The sequence below is a fragment of the Heterodontus francisci genome, chromosome 25 (assembly GCF_036365525.1).
Source record: "Heterodontus francisci isolate sHetFra1 chromosome 25, sHetFra1.hap1, whole genome shotgun sequence".
NCBI classification, from domain to species: domain Eukaryota; kingdom Metazoa; phylum Chordata; class Chondrichthyes; order Heterodontiformes; family Heterodontidae; genus Heterodontus; species Heterodontus francisci.
In genome coordinates, this window is record NC_090395.1 from 54,488,422 (window position 1) to 54,516,323 (window position 27,902).

Genomic DNA, 27,902 nt, shown 5'->3' on the forward strand with positions numbered 1-27,902 from the left:
TTGGAATCTCTACCCCAGAGGACTGTGGAAGCTCAATCATTGAGCACGTTCAAGACAGAAATCGATGGATATTTGGATACTTAATGACAGCAAGGGATATGGGGATAGCATGGGAAAGTTTTCTTGAGGTAGATGATCAGCCAAGGTCTAACTGAATGGTGGAACAGGCTTGACAGGCTGAATGGCCTACTCCTGCTCCTACGTTCCTATGGCTTAGAAAGAGAATTCCAGATCGTGGGACCTCGCTGGCTGAAGGCAAGGCTAATATGATGGGAGGGGGAAAGTACACAAGGCTGAAGTCAGAGAAACAAAGACGGTAATTTTAGCTTTCAAGGATGGTGTAAAGCAGATGATACTGGATGGGCTGCCAATTATTATGGGGATCTTCCTTGCTATTGAAGTTATGGAAAGGAAACTTGGACAGGTTGTATAAATGGCAACCCATCTAGTATTGCCTGTTTTATAGCAACAGTGAAAGATAAAACTACCTCCAAGAACAAAGAACAAAGATAATTACAGCACAGGAACAGGCCCTTCGGCCCTCCAAGCCTGCGCCGATCCAGATCCTCTCTCTAAACATGTCGCCTATTTTCTAAGGTTCTGTATCTCTTTTCTTCCTGCCCATTCATGTATCTGTCTAGATACATCTTAAAAGACTCCATCGTGCCCGCGTCTACTACCTCCGCTGGCAACGCGTTCCAGGTGCCCACCACCCTCTGCGTAAAGAACTTTCCACGCATATCCCCCCTAAACATTTCCCCTTTCACTTTGAACTCGTGTCCTCTATAATTGAAACCCCCACTCTGGGAAAAAGCCTCTTGCTGTCCACCCTGTCTATACCTCTCATGATTTTGTACACCTCAATCAGGTCCCCCCTCAACCTCTGTCTTTCTAATGAAAATAATCCTAATCTACTCAACCTCTCTTCATAGCTAGCGCCCTCCATACCAGGCAATATCCTGGTGAACCTCCTCTGCACCCTCTCCAAAGCATCCACATCCTTTTGATAATGTGGCGACCAGAACTGTACGCAGTATTCCAAATGTGGCCGAACCAAAGTCCTATACAACTGTAACATGACCTGCCAACTCTTGTACTCAATGCCCCATCCGATGAAGGAAAGCATGCCGTATGCCTTCTTGACCACTCTATTTACCTGCGTTGCTACCTTCAGGGAACAGTGGACCTGAACACCCAAATCTCTCTGGACATCAATTTTCCCCAGGACTTTTCCATTTACTGTATAGTTCACTCTTGAATTGGATCTTCCAAAATGCATCACCTCGCATTTGCCCTGATTGAACTCCATCTGCCATTTCTCTGCCCAACTCTCTAATCTATCTATATTCTGCTGTATTCTCTGACAGTCCCCTTCACTATCTGCTACTCCACCAATCTTAGTATCGTCTGCAAACTTGCTAATCAGTCCACCTATACTTTCCTCCAAATCATTAATGTATATCACAAACAACAGTGGTCCCAGCACGGATCCCTGTGGAACACCACTGGTCACACGTCTCCATTTTGAGAAACTCCCCTCTACTGCTACTCTCTGTCTCCTGTTGCCCAGCCAGTTCTTTATCCATCTAGCTAGTACACCTTGGAGAGTTTGGAGGCAGGCAGTTGAATGTTAAAATTTAAGGGAGGTTACAGAGATGGACAAGAGTGGGACCGGGGAGAGATTTAATCACAAGGCTAAGCATCTTAAATTTGTGCCATTGGGGGAGCCAATGTAGACCAGAAAGAGCAGTGATGACAAGATAAATGAATGGCACTTAGTGTGGAATAGGATACGGTCAGTAGGGTTTTGGATATGGAGGGCAAAGAATAGGAGTCCTGTCAGAAAAACATTGAAGTTAATAGAGTCTGAAAGTGACATCATCATAATACAGTTTCAGCAGAAGATGGTCTAAGATAGGGCAAGAGGCAGGTGTTGTTAGGGTGGTAGAAATAGGCAGTCTTTGAAATGGAGACAATGTGGGATCAGGAGCTCAACTGAGGTTTTAACAGTGTCCAGGAAGACCCATTAAAAAGTAAGGGTCTTGCTGGATGCCAGTCTCAGCGAATCTGGCAGAATTATAGTGGGGTTGTTGTCTGCTGCATTTCAAGAATCAGCAGCACAGACACCACCCTGACTTCTGTATTAAAGCATGAATAGACTCACGTTTCTGCGAGAGCATTGTTATCGGTTCCAGACAGATTGGCTCATTTACATCAAGAATTGCAACCAGTGGCATGTCTGCTGTCAGCAGCACTCGTGAAATATAAAAACACTTTAAATAGGGTGGTTTTCTGAAGCTGTTAGGAACACAGTTTCATACTCGAGTTCTGCCAAAACCAATATTCATCTAGACACTGGAGAGGGGTGTAAATGAACTCCCTTCATTCTAAAACCCAACATTCCGTCAAACCACAATTAACAACCTCCCAGCTGAAAACCACACTGGCCCACTTTGTTTTCAGCCATGACCTCTGGACAAGCATCCTCTCTCTCCCGCTGACCCAACTCCATCAGCCTTTTATCATTCAAATATGCAGGACAAAAGCCAAGATGTGGTAATTATTCAGTGTTAAGCTGTGGTGCAAAAGCAGTGGAACAAAATGAAATATCTGGACCGAAACACTGACGTTACCATCACTACTCACTCCTCTACCCATCTGAATGGGGGAAAAAATCCACACTTTCAGAATACTGTACATATTTTTTTTTATTCCTACAACAAATTGAGAGCAAATATTTGTAAAAGTATTACATTAGGTGATGAAATTCTGTCTTTGCTATTTTCAGCATCTCGATGACTGTTCAGAATTTACGTATGAATCTGAATTCCTAATTGCAGCTCTTAAACTTAAACTGTTGAACATTTTTTAAAATTCTAACAATGAAAAAATGATATTACAATTAAAGGTTAGTGCTGTCATTCACCCACTATCATCTTGTCTGTTTTAAAACTGATTTTAGCCCATTCTTTGCATAATGACATGTATTCGCATATAATTTAGAAAGGAGAAGAATAATCATTTCTCTTTCGTCACATTTATTGAGCTAAAGGAAAACTTGTCTATTTTCATAGGGTTCCAAACCAAACTGTAAACAGTTTGCAATTCATTTACAGACTTAATTTTCACCCGCATTTTATTGTTAAGACAAAGAATCATGGAAAATGTTATGGGAAAGGTGAATACAGGGTGTAATTTTAAACATATATTCTCTGCTAATTATCAACAGCCAAGAGGTTGGGTAAACTCAGTGCTCTCAGATGTCACTCTGAAGAACTGCTATATGAAATACATAGGTAGGAGGTAGTCCAAGAACAAAGAACAAAGAAAATTACAGCACAGGAAAAGGCCCTTCGGCCCTCCAAGCCTGCGCCGATCCAGATCCTCTATCCAAACCTGTCGCCTATTTTCTAAGGGTCTGTATCTCTTTGCTTCCTGCCCATTCATGTATCTGTCTAGATACATCTTAAAAGACGCTATCGTGCCCGCGTCTACCACCTCCGCTGGCAACGCGTTCCAGGCACCCACCACCCTCTGCGTAAAGAACTTTCCACGCATATCCCCCCTAAACTTTTCCCCTCTCACTTTGAACTCGTGACCCCTGGTAATTGAATCCCCCACTCTGGGAAAAAACTTATTGCTATCCACCCTGTCTATACCTCTCATGATTTTGTACACCTCAATCAGGTCCCCCCTCAACCTCTGTCTTTCTAATGAAAATAATCCTAATCTACTCAACCTCTCTTCATAGCTAGCGCCCTCCATACCAGGCAACATCCTGGTGAACCTCCTCTGCACCCTCTCCAAAGCAACTACATCCTTTTGGTAATGTGGCAACCAGAACTGCACGCAGTATTCCAAATGTGGCCGAACCAAAGTCCTATACAACTGTAACATGACCTGCCAACTCTTGTACTCAATACCCCGTCCGATGAAGGAAAGCATACCGTATGCCTTCTTGACCACTCTATTGACCTGCGTTGCAACCTTCAGGGAACAATGGACCTGAACACCCAAATCTCTCTGTACATCAATTTTCCCCAAGACTTTTCCATTTACTGTATAGTTCACTCTTGAATTGGATCTTCCAAAATGCATCACCTCGCATTTGCCCTGATTGAACTGCATCTGCCATTTCTCTGCCCAACTCTCCAATCGATCTATATTCTGCTGTATTCTCTGACAGTCCCCTTCACTATCTGCTACTCCACCAATCTTAGTGTCGTCTGCAAACTTGCTAATCAGACCACCTATACTTTCCTCCAAATCATTTATGTATATCACAAACAACAGTGGTCCCAGCACGGATCCCTGTGGAACACCACTGGCCACACGTCTCAATTTTGAGAAACTCCCTTCCACTACTACTCTCTGTCTCCTGTTGCCCAGCCAGTTCTTTATCCATCTAGCTAGTACACCCTGGACCCCATGCGACTTCACTTTCTCCATCAACCTACCATGGGAAACCTTATCAAACGTCTTACTGAAGTCCATGTATATGACATCTACAGCCCTTCCCTCATCAATCAACTTTGTCACTTCCTCAAAGAATTCTATTAAGTTGGTAAGACATGACCTTCCCTGCACAAAACCATGTTGCCTATCACTGATAAGCCCATTTTCTTCCAAATGGGAATAGATCCTATCCCTCAGTGTCTTCTCCAGCAGCTTCCCTACCACTGACGTCAGGCTCACCGGTCTATAATTACCTGGATTATCCCTGCTACCCTTCTTAAACAAGGGGACTACATTAGCAATTCTGCAGTCCTCCGGGACCTCACCCGTGTTTAAGGATGCTGCAAAGATATCTGTTAAGGACCCAGCTATTTCCTCTCTCGCTTCCCTCAGTAACCTGGGATAGATCCCATCCGGACCTGGGGACTTGTCCACCTTAATGCCTTTTAGAATACCCAACACTTCCTCCCTCCTTATGCCGACTTGACCTAGAGTAATCAAACATCTATCCCTAACCTCAACATCCGTCATGTCCCTCTCCTCGGTGAATACCGATGCAAAGTACTCGTTTAGAATCTCACCCATTTTCTCTGACTCCACGCATAATTTTCCTCCTTTGTCCTTGAGTGGGCCAATCCTTTCTCTAGTTACCCTCTTGCTCCTTATATATGAATAAAAGGCTTTGGGGTTTTCCTTAACCCTGTTTGCTAAAGATATTTCATGACCCCTTTTAGCCCTCTTAATTCCTCGTTTCAGATTGGTCCTACATTCCCGATATTCTTCCAAAGCTTCGTCTTTCTTCAGCCGCCTAGACCTTATGTATGCTTCCTTTTTCCTCTTAGCTAGTTTCACAATTTCACCTGTCATCCATGGTTCCCTAATCTTGCCATTTCTATCCCTCATTTTCACAGGAACATGTCTCCCCTGCACGCTAATTAACCTCTCTTTAAAAGCCTCCCACATATCAAATGTGGATTTACTTTCAAAGAGCTGCTCCCAATCTACATTCCCCAGCTCCTGCCGAATTTTGGTATAGTTGGCCTTCCCCCAATTTAGCACTCTTCCTTTAGGACCACTCTCGTCTTTGTCCATGAGTATTCTAAAACTTACAGAATTGTGATCACTATTCCCAAAGTAGTCCCCTACTGAAACTTCAACCACCTGGCCGGGCTCATTCCCCAACACCAGGTCCAGTATGGCCCCTTCCCGAGTTGGACTATTTACATACTGCTCTGGAAAACCCTCCTGGATGTTCCTTACAAATTCTGCTCCATCTAGACCTCTAACACTAAGTGAATCCCAGTCAATGTTGAGAAAATTAAAATCTCCTATCACCACATATCACCACAAAAATGACATTAGGGCGGCGCAGTGGTTAGCACCGCAGCCTCAGAGCTCCAGCGACCCGGGTTCAATTCTGGGTACTGCCTGTGTGGAGTTTGCAAGTTCTCCCTGTGTCTGCGTGGGTTTCCTCCGGGTGCTCCGGTTTCCTCCCACATGCCAAAGACTTGCAGGTTGATAGGTAAATTGGCCATTATAAATTGCCCCTAGTATAGGTAGGTGGTAGGGAAATATAGGGACAGGTGGGGATGTGGTGGGAATATGGGATTAGTGTAGGATTAGTATAAATGGGTGGTTGATGGTCGGCACAGACTCGGTGGGCCGAAGGGCCTGTTTCAGTGCTGTATCTCTAAACTAAACCACCACCCTGTTGCTCCTACATCTTTCCATAATCTGTTTACATATTTGTACCTCTATCTCACACTCGCTGTTGGGAGGCCTGTCATACAGCCCCAACATTGTTACCACACCCTTCCTATTTCTGAGTTCTGCCCATATTGCCTCACTGCTCGAGTCCTCCATAGTGCCCTCCTTCAGCACAGCTGTGATATCCTCTTTGACCAGTAATGCAACTCCTCCACCCCTTTTACCTCCCTCTCTATCCCGCCTGAAGCATCGATATCCTGGGATATTCAGTTGCCAATCGTGCCCTTCCCAGGATTACCAGGATTTCTCGACTTGGAAAATGTGGCTGCTTTGGGAAATCACGGTCAGAAACCCAAATCTCCTGCTGCAAGTTTCTATATGGCAAGAAGCACTTCAGGAGAAGGATGCTGCTCAAAAGTGCTTTTAGAAAAGATGTAAAAAATGACCTTCTCTTTGACTATGACTCTGGGGCACTATCCCTCCTAGTCCTCCTCGACCTCTCTCCTGACTTGTACAAGATCAACCACACCTTCCCCTACAACGTTTCTCCATTCATTTCGAGCTCAATGTGACTGCCCTTGCTTGATTCTAGTCTTAACTAGCAAATCATAGCCAGAGCATCTGCTTCTTTTGCTATCCCTATACCTTAACTTTGGAGTCACCCTTGGAGCCACTCAATGATCTATCCTTGCCCCCACCCCCCTCCTCTTTCTCATCTAAATGCTGCCCCTTGTAACAACATCCAAAGATATTAGATCAAACTCCACGTGCACGTGTACACCGATGACACAAAATGTACCTCCCGCCTTCCTTTCACTGCTGCTGTGTCGTCGGACAGCTTATATTGGATGAGCTGCAATTTCCACCATTTAAACTTTGGGAAAACTGAAGTCCTCTTCTTTAGCACCTGCTACAAATTCAACACATTGCCAACAATTGCACCCCTTCCCGGCCACTGTCTCAAGCTGAACCTGACTGTTCGTAATCTGGGGGTCATATTAAAACCTGAATTGGACTTCCAATCCTATATCCTCCTCATCACAAAGATTACCTACTTCCACTGTCATTAAAATCACCTGCCCACACCCTTACCTCAACCCATCTTCCGTTCAAAATCCTAATTCCATGTATTTGTCATTTCCAGGCTTAAATAATTCCAATGATTTCCTGGCCGACTTCCCATCCTCCCTAAACTCCAGCTCATCCAAATCTCTGCTGCTCATGTCCAATCCTACACCAAATACTGTGCTTACTCATCACCCCTTCCTTGCTGACCTACATTGCCTCTAGACTATCAATGCGTCCAATTAAAAACTCTCTTCTTTGGATTCAAATCATTTCATGCCCTCATCCCAAACAATCCCTGTAATCTCTTCCAGCCCTAGAACCAACTCCAGATTCCAAGTTCCTCTAAGTCTGTCATACTGTTCACCTTCCTTCCCTTTGCTCACCACTGGAGGCTGTGCATTCAATCACCTGAGCCCTATGTTCTGGAATTCCCTCCCTAAACCTCTGTGCATCTCTACCTAGCTCTCCTCACTTTAGACCTAAAAACATTTGACCAAGCTTTTGATCACCCCTGCTCATATCTTCTTCTTTGGCTCAGTGTCCATTTTTGGGACTTTTTTTAAATTAAAGGTGCTATATCAAGTTGTCATTGTTTATTTAAAACAAAATACTTCATTTTAAAAGGGAGCGAATAGCAAATATGGGAGTGAAACTCCTGTCTTCATTAACATTTGCAAAAAAAGCAGAGGAGAATAAAATGCTGATTTCACCCCTTTAATACTCTCAACTACCTTTTTAATCAAATTTGCAAAGACAGGAATTTCATCACCCATGTACCAATATTTTTTACAAATATTTACCAGCACACTGATGACATAGCTATACCACAATCACATTGTTGTTACAATGCCATAAAGGATTTCCTAAACCTTAAGTGACCTAATAAGTAATTGCCGTTGGATTAACATGATTGCTAAATATTACATATTGCCTTTTCTGATGCCATGTTAACAACAGATTAACAGTTTCCTACACTGCAATGGCAGTGTTATTAAAGATTTGTTCAGATCACTGTGGCTTTATATGGTATTCCCAATAAAGAAGTATATCACAATTATTAATGAATCATGTGTACCCTCATCCCTCAAGAAGAGAGGTTTAATAAATTACAATTTATATTCCTATCCCAGTTGGATCTTCCTTTCTCCAGAGCAAAGGGAATACAGACACCATTGCAAGTCTACATATGAGCAAAGTACAGTAATTTCTGGAAATTTGAAACAAAAACAGAAAAAAGCTGAAGCACACAGCAAGAGCCTATGATCGTTTCCACTGGGCTGTATCATTCTACGATTCTGTATGAAGTCAGTCAGCACTTAGAGAAGAGATGTTTTAGGCTCATACCCAAGGCTTGGTCTGCAGAATGGTACAAGCTCAGAAAGTCAACTATGTTTTCTCACCATAGGTGACAACTGCCCTGCTGTGTGTTACCAGCTTTTTCTGTTCTTCTGGGAGTCCAATGGGTCAGTTGCACTCCACCTGGGTTTTGGCATCAGCTGCAAGTGAGCAGGAACATATATTTACAGTCTGCTCAGCCAACTCACAGTACTGTTTCAATGATATGTTTTTAATTAGCAGGTTTTCTGCGCTGCAGTTATATAGTACTGTTCTTTACAATACTTGTTGAGGTTTACTGCTTTTGAGTGAGAAAGACATAAACTATATCAGACCTTGGATTTCCCCTTCTCCTCTTACAGGACCTGAAACTTGTTGGAATATAGTACTGCAGGTACTAGCATCCCTTCAGTACCTCACCTAAGTAACCATATGTAAAAGTTGGCAGCAAGTTTCAATTGCAGCACCGTGACTGCGATCAGCTAGCTCAGGAAAGCCACCTGCAACATTCTTGGCCTCAATGCCACTTCGCAACTGAGTCAAGTTTGGGTTTCACAGAATAAGTAATTAACACAAGTTGGAAATCTACTCATCAAGGCATTTTAATATCACGCAGAGAAAAGCAACAGCAGTAAGTGTGACTTTTTACAGCTGGGTGCCATGTTGTGTGTGTGTACTGTTTCTTTAACAAATTGTAAATACTCACAGAAATACTGTCCAAATTCACACAAAATCCATTGACTTTTAGGGTGATCCCTTCCATATCACCAAACTGTTAAAAGGCAGAACAGTTGGAGTGGGCAGCCTCAAGTTATTTTCCCTTCCTTCACCCAGGGACATACAAAGGAATAAATTTAAGCTTTCTTGGTTAGTGCCACACTGGGTGGTGCACAAGAGCAGGATTGGATTTAGCTGTGTTTCCCCATGAATGCATAGTCTATTGACACTGATTGTCTAGATGCACAGATGAAGGAAGACCACAACATATTGGAAGGATATTGGCACCCATGAAACAATAACCCAACATTAAGTCTCCGCCTTTACGAAAGGAGAGGTGAAAGGAAAGAAAACCAAAAGGACTAAAAGGGCAACTCTTAGACTTCTTGAGAGTTAATAAAAGCACCATGATGAGTATGAGAGCAAAAATACAGTAAAACAACATGAATGGACAACAGATTTTATCGGAAAATTGAACAAGATATTCTTCTACTCCTGCCCTTGACAATTCATGGTTAAACATTAGCTCCCTGATAACGAACAAAAATCAATAAACTCATTAGCGAAAAGGTAAAGATCAATATTTCTGTGCAAGTGGTCAGTGCCTTAGTGCTCAAAAGATTTAATCTGAAATTCATATTATACAAGGACAACGTAGAAGGAACAGACTGCCATTTATACACCTCCAACTGCTGAATTTCCTAGCAGCTTAAGGGAGAGGTAACTAACATTTCATTGTCAGTTCTCTACGGACCATGTAAATGATGCCTTTTCCAATGCTCTCCCATCAACAATGGATTGGTTTCTAATGCTCAAAGAATCCAACCCACGACCTCTGTCCACAGTTAACCGGTTTACTGCAATGACAGTTCAGTCATTTTTGAAAGAATGCTGAATGAGCGATGTATTTGCAGAATAAAGATATCAACGTCATGTACACAACATATTTTTGGAGCAATTAGTAAGTCTGAAGCAAATGCGATTAATTTGAGATCAGAAAAGAAGTCAGCACCACAGGGAATCTGAATTCTGGGAGACATCCCTCAGCTATGCTGAGGTAACCGATTTCAACCAGGATGGCAACTGCCTTCAATGCTCTTGGGAAGGGAAAAAAATCATTCTGATCCCTATGCAGTGACTCCTGCTGAAACGTGCATGCGTATGCAGATGTCAGTTGTGCACAGCATCAAGCCCAAAGGTGCCACCACCAGCTCACACATCAAGAACATCAACATGGCTATGATACCAGATGGCATCAGGTGCCCATGAAATCCTACGTCAGCATGAAACAGTACCTTCCTTCAGTAGAGGAGGCAGCAGTTCCTGCATGAACCTGTAGCGTAAACACAGCTTTAGCACAATGGAAATTCCTGTCCCAAGGCAAAGGTAGGAAAGACAAGAGTTACATCAATTTTATTCACAAAGACAGCTAATCCAATTAATGTCAAAACATATGGTAGGTACCAAATGAGGGAGCTCACTAAGGCTTACTGCATCCAACGAGCACTGCCATCCATCAGCACAGTACATCAGTAGCTGAAACTAATCCCTTCCAAATACTGGGATGCAATTAATATAAACTACATATGGGATTTGATCAGGTTTAAAGAAGCTTTTCATTTTATTACACTCTTTCTTCTCAGTGCTTTGTATTCAGAGATAGTGCAGGAAAATAAAGATACATCTAACACAGCAGTTTGTATCCATTATGCAGCCAAGCTTAGTGATTTGTTTTATGTTATTTTTGAGTACAATGTTATTCTGATAGCCACAAATATGGAACTGTTTCAGAAACTACCATATTTGGAATGACTCAGACAATGGCCCAAAATTGTTCAGGTCATGATCCTTGGTGGTATCATGCCTGATGATGCACTCCAGCACCGGCCCCAACTGAGTTTTCAGGATCAGTGGGAGGGTACCTTATTAGCACAGGACAGGTAGGCACAAGTGCCATTTTATAGCATATCTTAGGCCCACCTGCCCCATTCCCAAGAAATCCCAGGTTTATTTGCCTGTGGGGGAGGAGGTGGGGGGTTGGTGTCACCCAGAACCCCCATCCTCCATTCTGGCTATTCGCTTATCAGCTTAAAAAAAGACTTGCATTTATGTAGTGCCTTTCATGACCAGTGGAAGTCCCAAAAGCACTTGACAGCCAATGAAGTGTAATCTCGTGAATAAGAGGACCAATCTGGCAAAAGATTTTGTTCGTATTTTTAATTTTAGTTCTTTGGGGATTTGGGCCATTTGCCTGGCCCGGAGCACACTGATGGGGCCCACATAAACCCTTGCGGGGCTGGTACACCTTACCTCACTGGATGTAAAGCTACCTCTGCAATATCAAGTCCTCCTACAGGTTTAGGACCAGAAATGCCCAGATTAGAAATTCCATACCTCTGGCTCCATCCTAAATCACATGCCTTGTAAGGAGTGGATGGAGATTCTGCCCCTTACAAGGCACTAAGGAAACTAACTAAAGAAGCAGACCAAAATATGAAAATGACAGGCATAAAAGACTATTTGGTCCTTCAAGCCTAAAGAATCACAATTAGACACTCTTCCCACCAGCTGCTATGTAATTTCCTGGTGGAGGCAAAAAAAAAGATAAAAACCTAATTAGAGAAGACAAACCTGGAGAATTCCTCTCCGATCCTCTTAAGCAATTAAACTAATCCAAAAGGCCACATTGATCATGCTTATACTTTTTATAAGATGTGATCTCTGCCCCACTATTTCCCTGGGGTTACTCCGGATTTGGACTGGATGTCCAGCAAGCGACAGGCAGAACCCTAGAGAAATTTCCAACCCAATGACTAAAATTTACATGGCTCAGGATTTGTCATATTAAAAAAATTAAAGTGGTGGCCTCAGAACATTATGTTTGTGCTCCAGGACTGTCTGCTGCAGCAATTTAGTGTGAAATCCCACTTCTTAATGCCAAGTAGTCGTTTTTTCCTACTATTCCCTTTGTTTCTCCCCCACCCCTCCACTTTTCCTGGTGTAGTTTCTCTCTTCTTTTTCTTCCACCCCACACAAATGCATTCCTTATAGAGGCTGAATAGAGTCAGGGAAAGCATGTAGCAGTGAGGAGGAAAGCCCAGGTCTCATCTTGGCCCTATTTATGTAAAATGGCCATTCTTTATCTGTGAACCTGGACAGCGAGCGCTGGCAAGGTATTCAACTATAGTAAGTATTACAGCCAAGCTGCCCTAACCCAACATTCACATAGCAGGAGTCACTGGAGACTGATCAGGAATGAGACACCCAACTGATCTTCCTCCTCCCTAGCTCTGTAGCGTAGAAGTCAATTGTAGAAGCAGCCAATCTACTGAACATCAGCTGGCTCAGCAAAGAGGAGGGACTGTCAGGAAGATCACAGGTTGGATTAAAATCCACACCATAGTTAGACATTCTGGCATAACATTTATAACAAAAATAGTCAATAGCACATTAGTCTCAATGTGACATTTTAAGGTCACGAGGGCCATCATCTATGACATGGCAGACCCAACTGACAGAACACATTTATCATATACTGGGCACAGCTGGCACTCAAGGCACTGTCCTGGGTCTTTTTCCAATCTCCAGTACTGCTCCGGGCCTGTAGCCAAGCTTGTCTGATAAGCTGCACAATTGACATTGGCCTAACTCCAGAACAAGGCATCATTAACATAAAGCAGCTTACATCCCACTGAGCAGTTTTCCTGTGCTTTTTCTGTTGTTAACATGATCGAAACATAGGTTTGCCTTTTTGTTTTAAATATGTCATCAGCATTTTGCCCTTTTACCCTCTTATATTAAAATGCACTGCAAGGAAAAGGATACGTTTGTTTTTTTAACTAATTACTATGTATAGAAATTGCATCAATGCCTGATTCATAAATTAAAATATGGTCGCCTTTACCAAAGCATCACCATGTTACGCAACACTTTGCATCTCAAGAACACTAACTATGTTACAACTGATGACACTTTAAAAGTACCTCATTGTCTGAAAAGCACTTTGGGATATCCTGCGATCGTGAAAGGTGTTATTTCAATACAGGTCTTTCTCTTTTTCTTTAAGTACTAAACATAATTATGAAAATCAGATTTCTGTAATTGGCAAAAAATCTCTTCAATGGATAAAAACATTAGATCATATTTATCAATTCAGCTACTAGCATTTCTGTTTAGTGTTAATTTCAAAATTGTTAATATTTTTGTCATGTTGCTTTAAGATACAGCATCTGTGCATATTGCAGTGCAAAGTTTAGTACGCTAAAGCAATTACTGACAAGTGCCAGAAATAAATTTGGGTTCCCCTTAGAGCTTTGAAAATTTATCTACCCCATTCAGGTCTGACATTTCAGCTTCTAAACTATGTTCTAATTCACTTTTAAGTCAACCCCATCAAGAACTGTCCTTGCCTCACCCGTCAAAATTATGACTCTAGCTTTGAAGTTTTAGGTACTACAACTTTTTATATTTCTTATAAAGCCCAACAAACTTCAGTTCCATTGACCCTAATTTTCACAGTGAGATGACTTCTATTTCTAAACTCAAAGAAAGCACATTTACTTGCTTTTCTTCACTCATCTCTTCCTAAAACATCCTAATCCTCAATGAGCCAAGTGATCCATTCCCATTCTTCAGCAAATGAAAACCTGCAACTGACTGTAAACAGGTCCATGAGAGCAGGCTAGGTTGCTACCTCCAATTTCCTTCCATCACTACCAAGAAGCACCTAACTTCATTCTATACCAACTTTCACAAGGTGACCAAGACTGGGAATCCAATATTGGGTGAAATCGCAGACTTGAGTCATTCTATCTCCCTAAAACACACCAAATTACAGCACCAATGCAGTATGCTATCTTAACACATTAAAATATGTTGCACTAGGTATACGAGGACACAACCACATCTGTAAAAGAGTGATTGGGACAAGAGCTTAAAGCTGTCATCCTCCACTTGCAGAGTTTCTGATATCAGCCTTTCTGCCATGGGTCTACCAAGTACTTTTCTGTATAAAGAAAGGAAAAAAAATAATCAGGCAGAAAGTCACTGCTGTCATGTAACTTATCGGAACCAAAAATGGTTTTAATGGAAATCAAGCAAGGATAGCATGTGATGTGCATTTGTTACAACCGAGGCAGGAGGAGTGCACCATTTATTCTAGTTCCTCTTCTCCACAGGTCACAACATTTTTTTTTTAATTTTCCCACTTACCGATAAGGTCAATCATCTACTCTATTTTTTCCAGAATAGAACATACTAACCAGGTTTCTTTAATGAACAACAAGGTTATCAGTTTATTAAAAAAACAAGTCTTAATCAGTAATGAAGTAAAGCATAAACACACAGATTGAAATCTGAGAGTCCCCTTTTACCTTAGTCCCTCATACACACACACACATACACCAGTTAACCAGAAAAATAAAAGGAATTTTTTAATTTCAGAGCTCTGTTACAGACAAAAAAAACACTTGGGTTGAATACTTGCTCATTCCTGAAAAAAACAGCAGATGAAATATATTGTGTTCCAAAACTGGCATACAATCTAACTTCTGAGCACACGTAGATGGGTCCATGAGATCTTTTAGAACAGTTCTTTTCAGACGGCATTGAGAATTAATTTAGCAGGCTTTCTTCAAAAACACGAGATGAGATGAATTGACACAGTGGACTTCTAAAGGTCTTTTAGAAGAGTTGCATAAAAGCGAGCTGGGATGTGGTCATCTCTCCTTCCTTGACACTTCTTCAGCAGACATGACTTTATCTCATTCCAGAAGATAAAACCCACTGATACTACAACCAAAAGCTTGCGAGTTTTCTGCCCTCTCAGGTGCATGCTGCTGCTCCCGAGCTTGTCCAATCAAGGGATGCCGGTCACTTCCCTGCCCACTTCTTCCCCTGTTACCAGGGTTTCTGCTCTATTTAAATTTAAGTCATGTGACAACCAGTAACCATTGTTGCCAAATCAGTTCTTTCAGCGTCCTCTTAATGACTCTCTTAAAAAAAAAAACTGGTCCAACATTTATTCAGTTTTGCTATGAATTCCTCAAAATATATTTTAACAAAAAAAAAACAATCACTTTCATAACTTCTAGACTGAACAATTCCAATGCTCTTCAGGCTGGTTACCCACTTTGCACCCTCATAAACCTGAGCTCATTCAAAACTCTGCCGTCCATATGCTAACTCACACCAAGTCCCATTCACCCATCAACAAAGTGTTCGCTGAACTACATTGGTTCCTTGTTTAGAAATGCCTCAATTTTAAAATTCTCATCCTTTTCTTCAAATGCTTCTAAGGCCTCACTCCTCTCGCTCTTTATAAACTCCTCCAGCCCTACAATCCTCAGGGAGCTCTGCACTCACAGAATCACAGAATAATACACTGCAAAAGAGGCCCATTGAGTCTGCACCGATGCATTAAAGACACTCCTTCAATTCTGGCCTTATGCGCAACCCCGATCTTCTTCACTCCACCATTCGTGGCTGTGCCTTCAGCTGCCTAGGCCCTCAGCTCTGAAATTCCTTCCCAAAACCTCTCCACCTCTCTCGTCTCCATAAGACATGCCTTAAAACCTACCTCTTTGAGCAGGCTTTTTGTCACCAGTCCAAATATTTCCTTATGTTTAATAACTGCTCCTGTTATGTGCTTTTGGACGTTTTAATACATTAAAGATGCGATATAAATGCAAGTTGTTGTTCAGGGAAAAGATGAGTACAGTAAAATACTTTAAATAAATGATTCTCAAATAAACAATTTTTAAAGTGTAATCCTGATAAAGGTTTGGTCGTAAATTGCACCATCAGCCCTTTTCCTGGCTGAGTTTCTGGGCTTCCATTAAATGTCCCTCCATTCTACTAACAAGCTAATTGCAAATCGCAGTCTTCCAACATTGCTTATGCTTAATACTAATAAGTGAAAATGCCCAACTTACCCTCTTGCAGGAGCAGAGACACCATTTCTCATAAGCTGCCATTGGACTTACTGGCCAGAATTATACCACCCCCACCGCCCCCCCCCCCCCATCCATGCCCACCCAGCAGCAGGCTGGAGATGGGGGAGGGGGAGGGGAAACGTAAAATTGAGTGAGAGACAGGGGAGGGTGTCATTCCCACCCCCTACCCACCCCACTGCCATTTTGCCTGCAATGGGAGAGGTTGAAATGGCCCATCCACCCCAGGCCAATTGAAGCCCTTAAGTGGCCAATTACTTGCTACTTTGGGGCCTCCTCCTGCCGCCGCTGGTATTTTACCAGCGGCGACCGGGAACCTCAGCACCTGGGGATGCTGTCCGGTAATACCAGGTGGCCTCCTGGTGGGCCTGGGGTGGAGGCCCTCTTGACTGGGCACCCTGTGCCCCACAGAGGACCCCCCGCACGCACCCCCAGCAGCACAAGCTGCTCCCAAATAAACAACTCCCACTGCCTGCCTGAATGGCCCCCCCAACCCCACACCAGGGCCCAGCTGATTGCCCCCAGCGAGGTTGAAACCCTACTTTTATTTGTGTTTTGCAGTCCCAGCAATGGCCACTGCTCCCTGTGGTGCTGCTGGGACTGAAGAGCTGCCAGTCTGCTGATGGTCAGGCAGCTGTTGGAGGTGCCTCAAAGGGGCAGGAGTCCCACCCGAGGCCAATTAAGGGCCTGGGTCACGCAAAATCGCTGCATAGCTACGAGGCCTTGTGGAAGCAGGCTCGTCCCCAACATTTAAGCCGGTGGGCAGGGCCACCACCGCCAGGTAAAATTCTGACCACTGGCTCAAATATATCGTCGGCAGGTGGAAAAGTAAACTTTGGAAACCAGTTTAGTTCCATTCTCCAGGAACAAGCACAACAATGCAAAAATATCTTGAAATGAATTCTTTAAGGCCAATTTAGTGATTCGCCCTCCAATTCATGCTTTTCCCTCTGTAACCAACTCAGAAACTGAACAGGACCTAGTTATAGGCTGCATATTGGTGTTCTGAACAGCAAAATACCAGGAGTGGTGTGAAAAGGTTTTATTTCCTTTGCCAGCACTATGATCACTTGCACATTAAATATACCAGGGCAGCTTCCCCATTATTCTTCAATTTATCCCAACAGAATAAGATGAACGGAAAAAAATAGAATGTTGAAAATAAAATTTGAACAGCAAAAAATGAGGAATATGTTTTGTTAATCTAAACACAAAAATACAGCTGGATTTGACAAGTTGGTAAGTCTATTCCCCAACTTCCCTGCTGTTTCTGCACATGAATGCAGCCGTCAATACTTGCTCATTACTTAGCTTCTGCCTTCAACCTTCGCCATCAACTTGATAAAGTGAGTTCATCTTGTTAGCTATAATCAGCAGAATGGAGATCTACAAAATGGTATTCACACTCTTGCACAAAGGGAAAAGTGACAATTACTGCCAATCACACTGAAATGAGGCATCATTTATCTGTCTACAGTGGCTCATCTGCCAATCCTGTAATCAGCATGCCTACTCTATGAAATAATAGCGAACAGCAGACATGCGTCCCTTTGTGCCAATGATACCCCCAGCAGGTGCTTGAGGTAAGAGGCAAACTGTTTTTCAATCGAAAGGACCTACACACAGCTGCTACCAAAACCAGACACAGCTTGGACAAAGCTGTTATCTCCCAGGTCCCTTGGCAATTATAGGACTATTTCTTAACAATATTTGCATCAGAAAATCAAAATTACAATAGAGAATCAATACAGGTAATATGCACTATAATCAAAAATGGTGTAGGTAAGATGCATTTGAAGCTCAATTGTATTATTAGTCAAAGTTTAAAAAAGACCTGCAGGGACATTTCCCTCCCCCAGCCACCACTTGACAATAAGTAATACGTGTGCCTCTAAACCAGAAGAACCAGATCAATAGCTCTGGAGAAAAGTAAAGGGTGATAGATACACAATTACAAAATACTCAATTAAAAGTAATAGACCCCCCCCATGAATTTAAATATGAACACACAAACTCCATTTTGAAAAAAAGGGGAGAAATATATAATGTAGCAACACAGCTGTAATTTACGCATTGTAGAGCCAAAGATAGTTCAGCACATCATACATACACTAATTCAAACTTCTTCCATTTATATTTATTACTCTCCCTATTTGTCCTTCAGATTCCTCTGATGCCTTGGTCAATGCCACTGTAGTCAGCCAACAGAAAGGGTGCCAATGACCCAGGTAGCAGTTTTCTTCCCCTTAAAATAAGTGTGCTCCATCACTACAAAAAGTGTTCTATCCAATAATGTAACAGGAAACAACAACAAGCATTTGGGAGTAAAATCAAATTTAAATGATTAAGCTTTCTGGTCCTTTGAACAGGAGCTTTGTGCTCCTACTCTTAAAACCATTCTTCATCAAAAATTTTCAAAATGTGTTTTTGTTGTGAAATATTAGTTTAATTTTTCTCAGTCCAAATTGTACAAAACACGACAAAGGGGGGGAATCAAAAACAAGGTGCTGGAGATACTCAGCAAGTCTGGCTGCGTCTGTGGAGAGAGAAACGGACCTGAAACGTTAACCGTGTTTTTCCACAGCTGCTGCCAGGCCTGCTGAGTATTTCCAGCACTTTCTGTTTTTATTTCAGATTTCCAGCATTTGCAGTATTTTGCTTTTATTATGACAAGTATGGCATGTTTAGTGCCTGGAAATAAAATGTAAAATGTGCCTGTACTTCTATCTATTTTTCTGTATTTTTAAGAATCCTCTCGATACAACCAAAAGGTATGTTTTAACTTGAGCAATGCTAGTTTTAAATAAAATTGTACAATATACATTCAGTTAATATACTGGTGATCAGCTAGGTCCCAATGTGTCTTTTGCAAATTCTTTTGCTGTATCCAGAAAGTAGGTAAGTGAATTAAGTCAGGATCCAATTTCATTACAAAGCCTAGCTCTGTATCTTTTCTAACAAATAGAATACGGATATTTGGCACTTTATATAACTGCTTAAATGAAGAGTTGTTTGTATATTACTTTAACCTTACAATTGAACTTTTCAGAAGGATTCTCTGTGTAGTACTGACACCGCAATGCAAATCCATTGAAATAATCAACTGCAATGTAATAATGCACAATGCTTCTTATATTCTGATAATTATACATTGACATTGGCTCCTTTATCTGAAGATGTTAAACTCAATGGGACAAACCATATCCTCTTCAGTATCCTCCATATCTCCATGATGGAATTTTGGACAGAACATGGTTGATACATACAAAGGAATTAAGGCCAAGTGTAATCTTCAGGTAAGGTAAGGTTAGAGAGAGCAGGGCTGAACTGGACCAGGGTACATGCCTCCACTGGCAGGAAGATGTAGTTACATTGTGACAAGCTTACATCTACAGCTTCCCTTACAATTGAGGACATCAGAATTTATAAGGGTAAAAATTGAAAGGAAACACACACAGTTTTAAAATATAGATAAATTTCCTGTTGTTGACTGCATTGTATAACAAATGAATGATGTGATATGGCCTTATGTCAGTTGGTCAGAATTAACTGTAATCTACATCACACCTATCTATAGGATCTACTTTTACAAATAAAGTGCTGATAAGTATTAGATACTTCATTTTTTTTTAATCGTTTCTTTCTAAATGCTCAAATGTATTCTCATGTGTAGACTGTGCACAGGTACCTGACAGAATCCACTGATATATATGGCTGGTATTGCTCATATTCTTTTTTGACCTAGTACTGATTGCTAGACCATGTTTATTATCGAAATCCACTTGTCAAAATTGGCAGTGGATCATAGATAGCTCTGCTTATAAACATAATCTGCCAACCATCAAAGAAAACAACAGCAGAAATGCTGTTTTGGACAATTCCCCACGCAGAGTATTATTTTTTTTTATTTAGATACACAGCACTGAAACAGGCCCTTCGGCCCACCGAGTCCGTGCCGACCAAGAACCACCCATTTATACTAACCCTACAGTAATCCCATATTCCCTACCACCTACCTACACTAGGGGCAATTTACAATGGCCAATTTACCTATCACCTGCAAGTCTTTGGCGGTGGGAGGAAACCGGAGCACCCGGCGAAAATCCACGCGGTCACCGGGAGAACTTGCAAACTCCGCACAGGCAGTACCCAGAATTGAACCCGGGTCCCTGGAGCTGTGAGGCTGCGGTGCTAACCACTACATTCCCTTCCCAAGAAATGGGTTCCATATTGGTCAAACTACTACAAGGGAAAGGACTTTAGAAGCAATAACTCCTGTTGCCTCAGTTAATGAGATTATAAACACCTTAGAGGACAAAAGATCTCCTGTTAGCCAAGCCAGTGGTAACTTACATTACCATACTCTTAATGCAGAAATTCAAAATTGGGATATTATTTTATCCTTCGAATCTGCACTTGCACGGATTTTTGAGGAAAAAAAATGAAATTAATTGCAGCATATGCAAAGTTTTAATGGATGCTTACCATCTGTTTAATTACGTAAATAAGCCGGATTATCAATCATTAAGGATGAAGCACCATGGTGACGTCACAGTGCATTATTTCTGTTATGGGTTCAGCAAGACTATGTGCCAACAAGAGAATGAGACAATTTGTGACAATATTTTAGTAATGATCAATGATTGCTAAACAAGCAAGATCTTTGCTTGCAAATACAAATTTTAACTCATCAGAACACAATCATAGATTTCAATTGTACTTTTCTTCAAGGGTATCATCACTATCTGCACAGCAATGAAATTACAGAAATGCAGCTTCAATCGAGCTATTTTGTATCAAAATGTCAAATTGTGCTTTCATTTTTCATTCTTTGCAATAAATGGGACATACAGGTAACATCCACAGAATGCCAAAAGAAAATGAATATGTTTGCATCATTAATTATTGTGTCACAATTAGCTTTTTAGATCAGGAGAAAGTGCAACACAATACTTCTTTGTGACAAAAAATGTTCGGGAACAGCAGCTTTGCTTGAATATGTGGAATAACTCATCTGAGCTAGTATAAAACAGTAGAATTCCAAAAGAAGCACACAAGCTTGTACAGTATTTGTAATAAATTAAAACTCATACATTAGTTTCCTGTTATTGTCACTTTAATTTTCTATAACTAAAAGCAGGCATCAGTCTCAGGTGCTTGTGATAGTTTCACTCAAATATGAAATTCTCCTTAAAAAACAAAAAGTAATTTGGAATAACAGTTGGTAATAGTCCATTTAAAAAGAATCTGAATAACTGTCTTGGATATGACAAGGACAAGATAATAAAGTCTATACAGTCTTATCGCTCAGCTCATTTAATATGTTTAACTACCAATTTACTTTAATACACTTTCTGTGTGATACTCTGAATTCATCACCTCACAGTACTGCTACCAGTGATTAACCTGCAATGAAGTAATTCATCCTTGTGTCATATACCTCAAAAAGATCATCTCCATACAACGCCAAGTTTGGCAGGACAAAGTCCATAATTGTATGATTTTCTTAAAGATTAAACCTCATATGGTAATACTTAGAAAAGTTCACACACAGACACAACTACTTTATTGAGATCCTAGTAACAATACTCTGCATGCAAGGAAGCAGGAATATGAATGACAGCAATAGGGTATTATCAGACAGAAATAAACGAGTAAGTTTTTTTTTGTGAATGAATGAAAAGGGCAAAGTGATAAAATGTGGCAACAAATTTAATTCATTGTATATTCTATTAAATGTAATGTTAGTTAATATCACATATGTAGTGATATTAGTAAATCTATGCCTTAATATCCAATCTGCAATGTATTATTTTAATAATATTCAAATGTTCAAAAGATTACGCCCTGTCTTCTTCTTCTTCTTTGTCTCCCGAGACGAGGAGGTCAATGGGTAAGCACCTGGAGGTGGTCAGTGGTTTGTGGAGCAGCGCCTGGAGTGGCTATAAAGGCCAACACTAGAGTGACAGACTCTTCCACAGGTGCTGCAGAAAAAATTGGTTGTTGGGGCTGTTACACAGTTGGCTCTCCCCTTGCGCTTCTGTCTTTTTTCCTGCCAACTACTAAGTCTCTTCGACTCGCCACACTTTAGCCCCGCCTTTATGGCTGCCCGCCAGCTCTGGCGATCGCTGGCAACTGACTCCCACGACTTGTGATCAATGTTACAGGACTACATGTCGCTTTTGCAGACGTCTTTAAAGCGGAGGCATGGACGGGCGGTAGGTCTGATACCAGTGGCGAGCTCGCTGTATGTTGTGTCCTTGGGGATCCTGCCATCTTCCATGCGGCTCACATGTCTTGGCCATGTGAGCCGCATGGAAGCCCTGTACTTAATCACAATTATTGTTCTTCCTTTGGTCCACATAATACAACCAGTAAAATCTATTTTAATGGCCTCTCTAGGATCTTGCCCAAAGTAGTCTTTTTGTCACTTAATCTCTACAGACTAGCTTTCACTGATTTGCATCAACAGCAATGGGATCATTTTATGCAAGGAGCATCAAATCTGGCTCTACTCCAATGTTTGGTTTCATTTAAGTCAAGGATTACTGCTCAGCATGGAACCAATAGCGTAATACGTATTTGTCCTATAGTACTCCTTTTTCACCATACTATTAAAATAAAGTCAAAACTCGACTTCAGTTCTGATCAGAATAGATCAGATTTCAGCAATTTAGCACAACACAGAAAATTTTCATGTCATAGTACTGACTTCCAGACAATGACTGTCCTTAGTAAAATGTACAATATAAGCAAAAATATATTACCAGAAATAAAACTTGTTGGAAAAGTATTACTTTCCTAAAATTCAGGAGCAAGTATACGAGTCTCATAGAATAGCTTAGGATGAGGGTACCATGCATACCACCATCCCTCTGTAATCTGCATGGTCTCCAAAATAGCCTCAACAAAGAGAGTAAATTCAAAAACAAAGCTGTTCAGATTTCTAATTTGACATGGTGTTTTAGAAACATGCAATTTTCTTTTTTTAACACATAGAAATTGTATTTTGAAATTGGGAGCACTTTCTCCACTATGCAGGTTTTACTCATTTTTAATCTCATTGAAAACAAGAGGAATACAAGGTAACAATCACAGGATCAAAATGTTTGCTTTCATGCACTTTTTCACTCATTGTTTGTAATGGGAGTTTGCAAACATATGTGTTATAGTCCTGACCCAGGTTAAGCAAAAATAAACTGCAAGTCACCTTACCTGACACAGAAACTCTCATGATTGCTTCCAGTGGCCTATTGTTGTCCAGAGCACGACTCAAGCTTAATTCCCCTGTGGTTTGATTGAGAATGACCAAATTTAATTCATTTCCATGGTCAAAACTGTAATGAAGAGTATCAGAGATATCGGGGTCGTGAGCTGGAACTCTGCCAATTACCCCAGTAGGAAAACTGCTAGATTTATTAGTGACATAATTATTGAAAATGATTTTAAAGTTTTTTAGCACAGGGATATTGTCATTTTTATCCAATAGACGGATGTGAACTGTGGCTCTGCTGACCAGAGGTGCTGATGTAGCTTGAACTACAATAACGTATTCCGATTTAGCTTCATAATCCAAATCCATCAGAGCCGTCAACTCTCCAGAAAAGATATCCAGCTGGAAAACTTCAGGAATATTCCCCTCCACAATTTGATACATGATTTGTGCATTTGTACCTTCATCAGGGTCTGTGGCGGTGATACGGGCCACCACTAGTCCTATTGGACTGTTTTCATCCACAAAGATATCAAACTCATCCTTTTCAAAAACTGGAGGGTTGTCATTAACATCCAAGACTGCAACTTGGACATCTATTGGAGTCCTCATTGCAGGAATACCTTTATCCACTGCAAAGGCCTTTAGATTGTAGACCTGAACGTTCTCTCGATCGAGCCTGCGCAGGGTTCTAACAATACCAGAGGTGGTCTCAATGATGAAGTCCCCATCTCCATCATCCCCACCTTGGAATGTATAAAACACTCTACCATTCAATCCTGAATCACGGTCAGTGGCGGATATCTGAAGGACACTTGTAAATGTAGGGACATCTTCATAAACTGACCCTTGATAATGGTCTCTCAGGAACTGAGGTGCATTGTCATTTACATCATTAACTAGAATTTCGAGATACGTGGTGTCAGACTTCTGAGGAATTCCATTGTCCTTTGCAGTAATTGCCAAAGTGTACGATACTTGGTCTTCATAGTCAAGGTCCATTAGTGTTGTAACTGCACCTGATTCAGGTTCAATTTTAAACTGAGGTATGCTATCTTCCATGAAATAAGTAATTCTGGCATTTTCACCAGTATCTTCATCAGTTGCACTTATAATCACTACTGTTGTACCAACGGGTTTGTCTTCATTGATATTAACTGTATAATGGGAACTCTGAAATACTGGTCTGTGTGTATTTGCATCTGTAACATTAATCAACACCTGAACGGTGTCAAATCGTGTCCCATCGCTGGCTGTTACAATTAGTATGTACTGTCTCTCCAGTTTGTAATCCAGTGGTAACGCCAAGGTTATCAGGCCACCTCCACTTTGGCTGGTTATCGAAAAGCGGTTTCGAGTATTACCACTGGAGATTTGATATGTAACAACACTGTTGACATCCCTGTCTATTGCAGATACAGTCACCACACTGGATCCTACAGCTGCATCCTCATTCAGTCTTATCTGATATAATTTCTGGCTAAATTCAGGATTATTATCATTCACATCCAGTACAGTGATACTGACACTAGCTGAGGATGACATTGGAGGTGACCCCTGATCCCTCGCTTCTACCCCAAAATTGTAAAAATCCATCGTCTCCCTATCTAATTCTGAACCAACCACAATCCAGCCAGTGTTGTTGTTGATGGAGAAGGGGAAATCTGGAGGTGTATGTATTAACCTGTATTCCAAACGAGAATTGTTCCCCGAATCTGCGTCTATTGCCTGTACATGAATAATTGAGTAACCTATTGGTACATTCTCCAGAACTGTAGACTGGAAAGGGGTGCTAACAAATATGGGCACATTGTCATTCACATCAACCACCTGCACTGTCACTAACCCAGTGATGTTTGACAATGGGGGCCTTCCACCATCCTGGGCCCTGATTCTTAGAGTGTATTCCTTGTTCATCTCATAGTCCAACTGGCTCACAACATCAATGCTACCACTTTGAGCATCTATGTAAAACTGCCCACGGGTATTGCCACTCATGATGCTGTAATGAACTAATGCATTGTTCCCCTTGTCACGATCAGAAGCTGTAACCTGCAGAACCTGTGTGTTGGGGGCAACATCTTCCAGAACTTGGATCACATACCGTCGCTCACTAAACTGAGGGGTGTTATCATTGTCATCCTCCACTGTTATGTGGACTATAGCAGTGGAGCTACGCGGACCAGGGTTCCTTCCTTGATCATTAGCTTCCACTAATAACTGATAGGACTCCACCATCTCTCGGTCTACGGGGCCTCTGGTCCTCAACACTCCAGACCGATGGTCAATCTCGAATACCACATTCTCCCCTTCATTGTTGAGAATCTGATACAAGACGTTGGCATTCGGCGGGGCATCCCCATCTGTTGCCCTCACGGTTAGCACCTCGTAGCCAATCTCCAAGTTCTCTCTCACACTCTCCTTGTACTCCTGCTGTTCAAACAACGGATCGTGGTCGTTGGAGTCACTAACAGTGACAGTGAGGGTGGCCATGGATGTGCGCCTGGGGACCCCGTGGTCAACCGCGGTCACCCTAAACACATGGGTGTCCTTGGTCTCCCGGTCCAGGATCTCTGCGGTGGTGACAGCTCCAGTAGCTGGATCAATTACAAACAAACTGTTGGACCTACTGTCAAAGAGGGCATCCATGGAATACTCTATCCTTCCAGCCTCACCCTCGTCGGGGTCAACTGCCTTGATGGAGATCACCCTGGTCCCTGGTGGCTTGTTCTCTGGGATTGACACTTGGTAGATGGGTGGCTGGAACTGAGGACCAGTATTCACGTTTCTCTTCCGCCTTTTATACCTGACTTCGACGCCACTCTGTTCCAACTGTTTGAAATAACTTTCTCTTAAAGACCCCACTCCTAATTTCACATCTATCTTGACATCTTCCAAGGCGCCGCCTCGTCTCCTTTCGGCTCTTGCTTGGAAACGTGAGCAGCCACGACAATGTACCTGCACTCGGGTAAAAACACCCCACTCCAGGCACAGCGTCTCCGGTGTGAACAAGCGCCCGTCCCGGGAAAGGACAAACCGCTCTGTCGCCAGCTGACAGCTCCGGGGGTCGCAGGTCCGCTGGGAAGCGGCGAGAAGCTGCCCGAGGGTAAGCGGCGCTTCTCCGGCGGGGAAGCAAGGAGGCGTTTGGAGAGCGGTGGCCCGCACAGCGCTGACAACCTCCACATCTGCGCCGCTGCTGCGCCCAGCCTTCCGCCGGTATTTGGTGAAACAGTTCTGCCCGTGAACGTGGACATCCAGGCGGCTGGAGATGTAACTGGAAAGGTCTGGAAGCTGCCCGGAGGCAGCTTGGTGACAGTATGTGGTCAGGTGAATGGTGAAGGGGTTGTTGAGGAGGTCAGTGCACTGTAGGCGCTGCGAGAGGCGGATTGCACCCAGAGCCCAGTCAATGTCCAAGTAGCTGCTGCTGAACTTCGGCGCAGAGAGTCGCTGGATTACACAGGACCCATCAGGGAACAGATCCGCCACTACAGTCCCTGGCTTTGAATGTTCAGAGAGGTGGACAGTAAAACACTCCAACAAAGGGGTGTTAAACAGCAAGCAGGTCACCAGAGTCCAGTTCAGCACAGTCACTTCCATTCTCGCTTCAATGTAACGCTGTCCCATCTCCACTGCTGCTCCATCAAACTTCTCTCTTTCCCAACCCCCGTCTGCTCTGCTCTCGCTTATTTTAACCACGGAGTTTTCCCATTCTCCTCGTTGTTAAACTCTCTCGGCCGCCACAGGGTCACACGGACCGGTTCCCATCCTCACAGTCACTCTCCTCGGCCCCGTTTGTGTTAAATGATCGCACAAAATGGCTCCGTCTGCGCCCTGGCGGGGGTTTCAATTAGCATAAACCTGCTCATACAAGGCGAATTCAGCCGGTGGAGAGGACAGAACAGCGCTTAAAAGGGCAATGTCCTTCCTCAATGTTATACTTGCTATGATCCAGTAGAATGGCCTCGATAGGAGAGGACAGATATAATAAATTCTTTTAAAAGAAAGTTGGCGATGTTTATTCGAACCCTCGGGTTTTGTTAGTCAGGTGTTTTAGTACTGCAGCGCGTCTGAACTGAGCCCAATCTGTAGAGCTGCAATCTCCGCATTTGGAAATCCGGCTGCGTTCGTTCATTTAGAAAGATTATTCCAGTAACTTTTCGAAGCATTTATCGAACCAGGCAAAAGGAGGGAACGCACTTTGATTCCACCACAATAAACCCAGAAAAAAGGAAGGGGATCCGTTAAACACATGTGGATCTCTCCATTGCCCATATTAAATCAGATGATTTCTCTAATTAGTTTCAGTGATAATTTTGGAGGTTGGTTCACTCAGAGTGAGCTTCCAGTTGATTTTGTAACCTGTTGGATTCTGTTGCCATCGGAAAGATTTTTTCTAAGAATATTGACAATGATCTTATTCGTTTTGGATAATTGTTTCACCGTGAAATTTCTCGGCT

The 27,902-nt window shown here is 42.3% G+C and overlaps 1 protein-coding gene across 4 annotated transcripts in view; it reads right to left on the reverse strand.

Moving 5' to 3' along the window:
• LOC137383874 (cadherin EGF LAG seven-pass G-type receptor 2-like) overlaps window positions 1-27,293 on the reverse strand; it is a 329,833-nt gene extending 302,540 nt beyond the window's left edge. For all 4 annotated transcript variants that reach the window (XM_068057224.1, XM_068057223.1, XM_068057222.1 and 1 more), the window contains exon 1: window positions 23,448-27,293. In XM_068057224.1, coding sequence (XP_067913325.1) covers window positions 23,448-27,069 — 3,622 coding nt within the window. In that variant the 5' untranslated portion in view covers window positions 27,070-27,293. The remainder of the gene's footprint in view (window positions 1-23,447) is intronic.
• Between the last annotated feature and the right edge of the window lie 609 nt (window positions 27,294-27,902).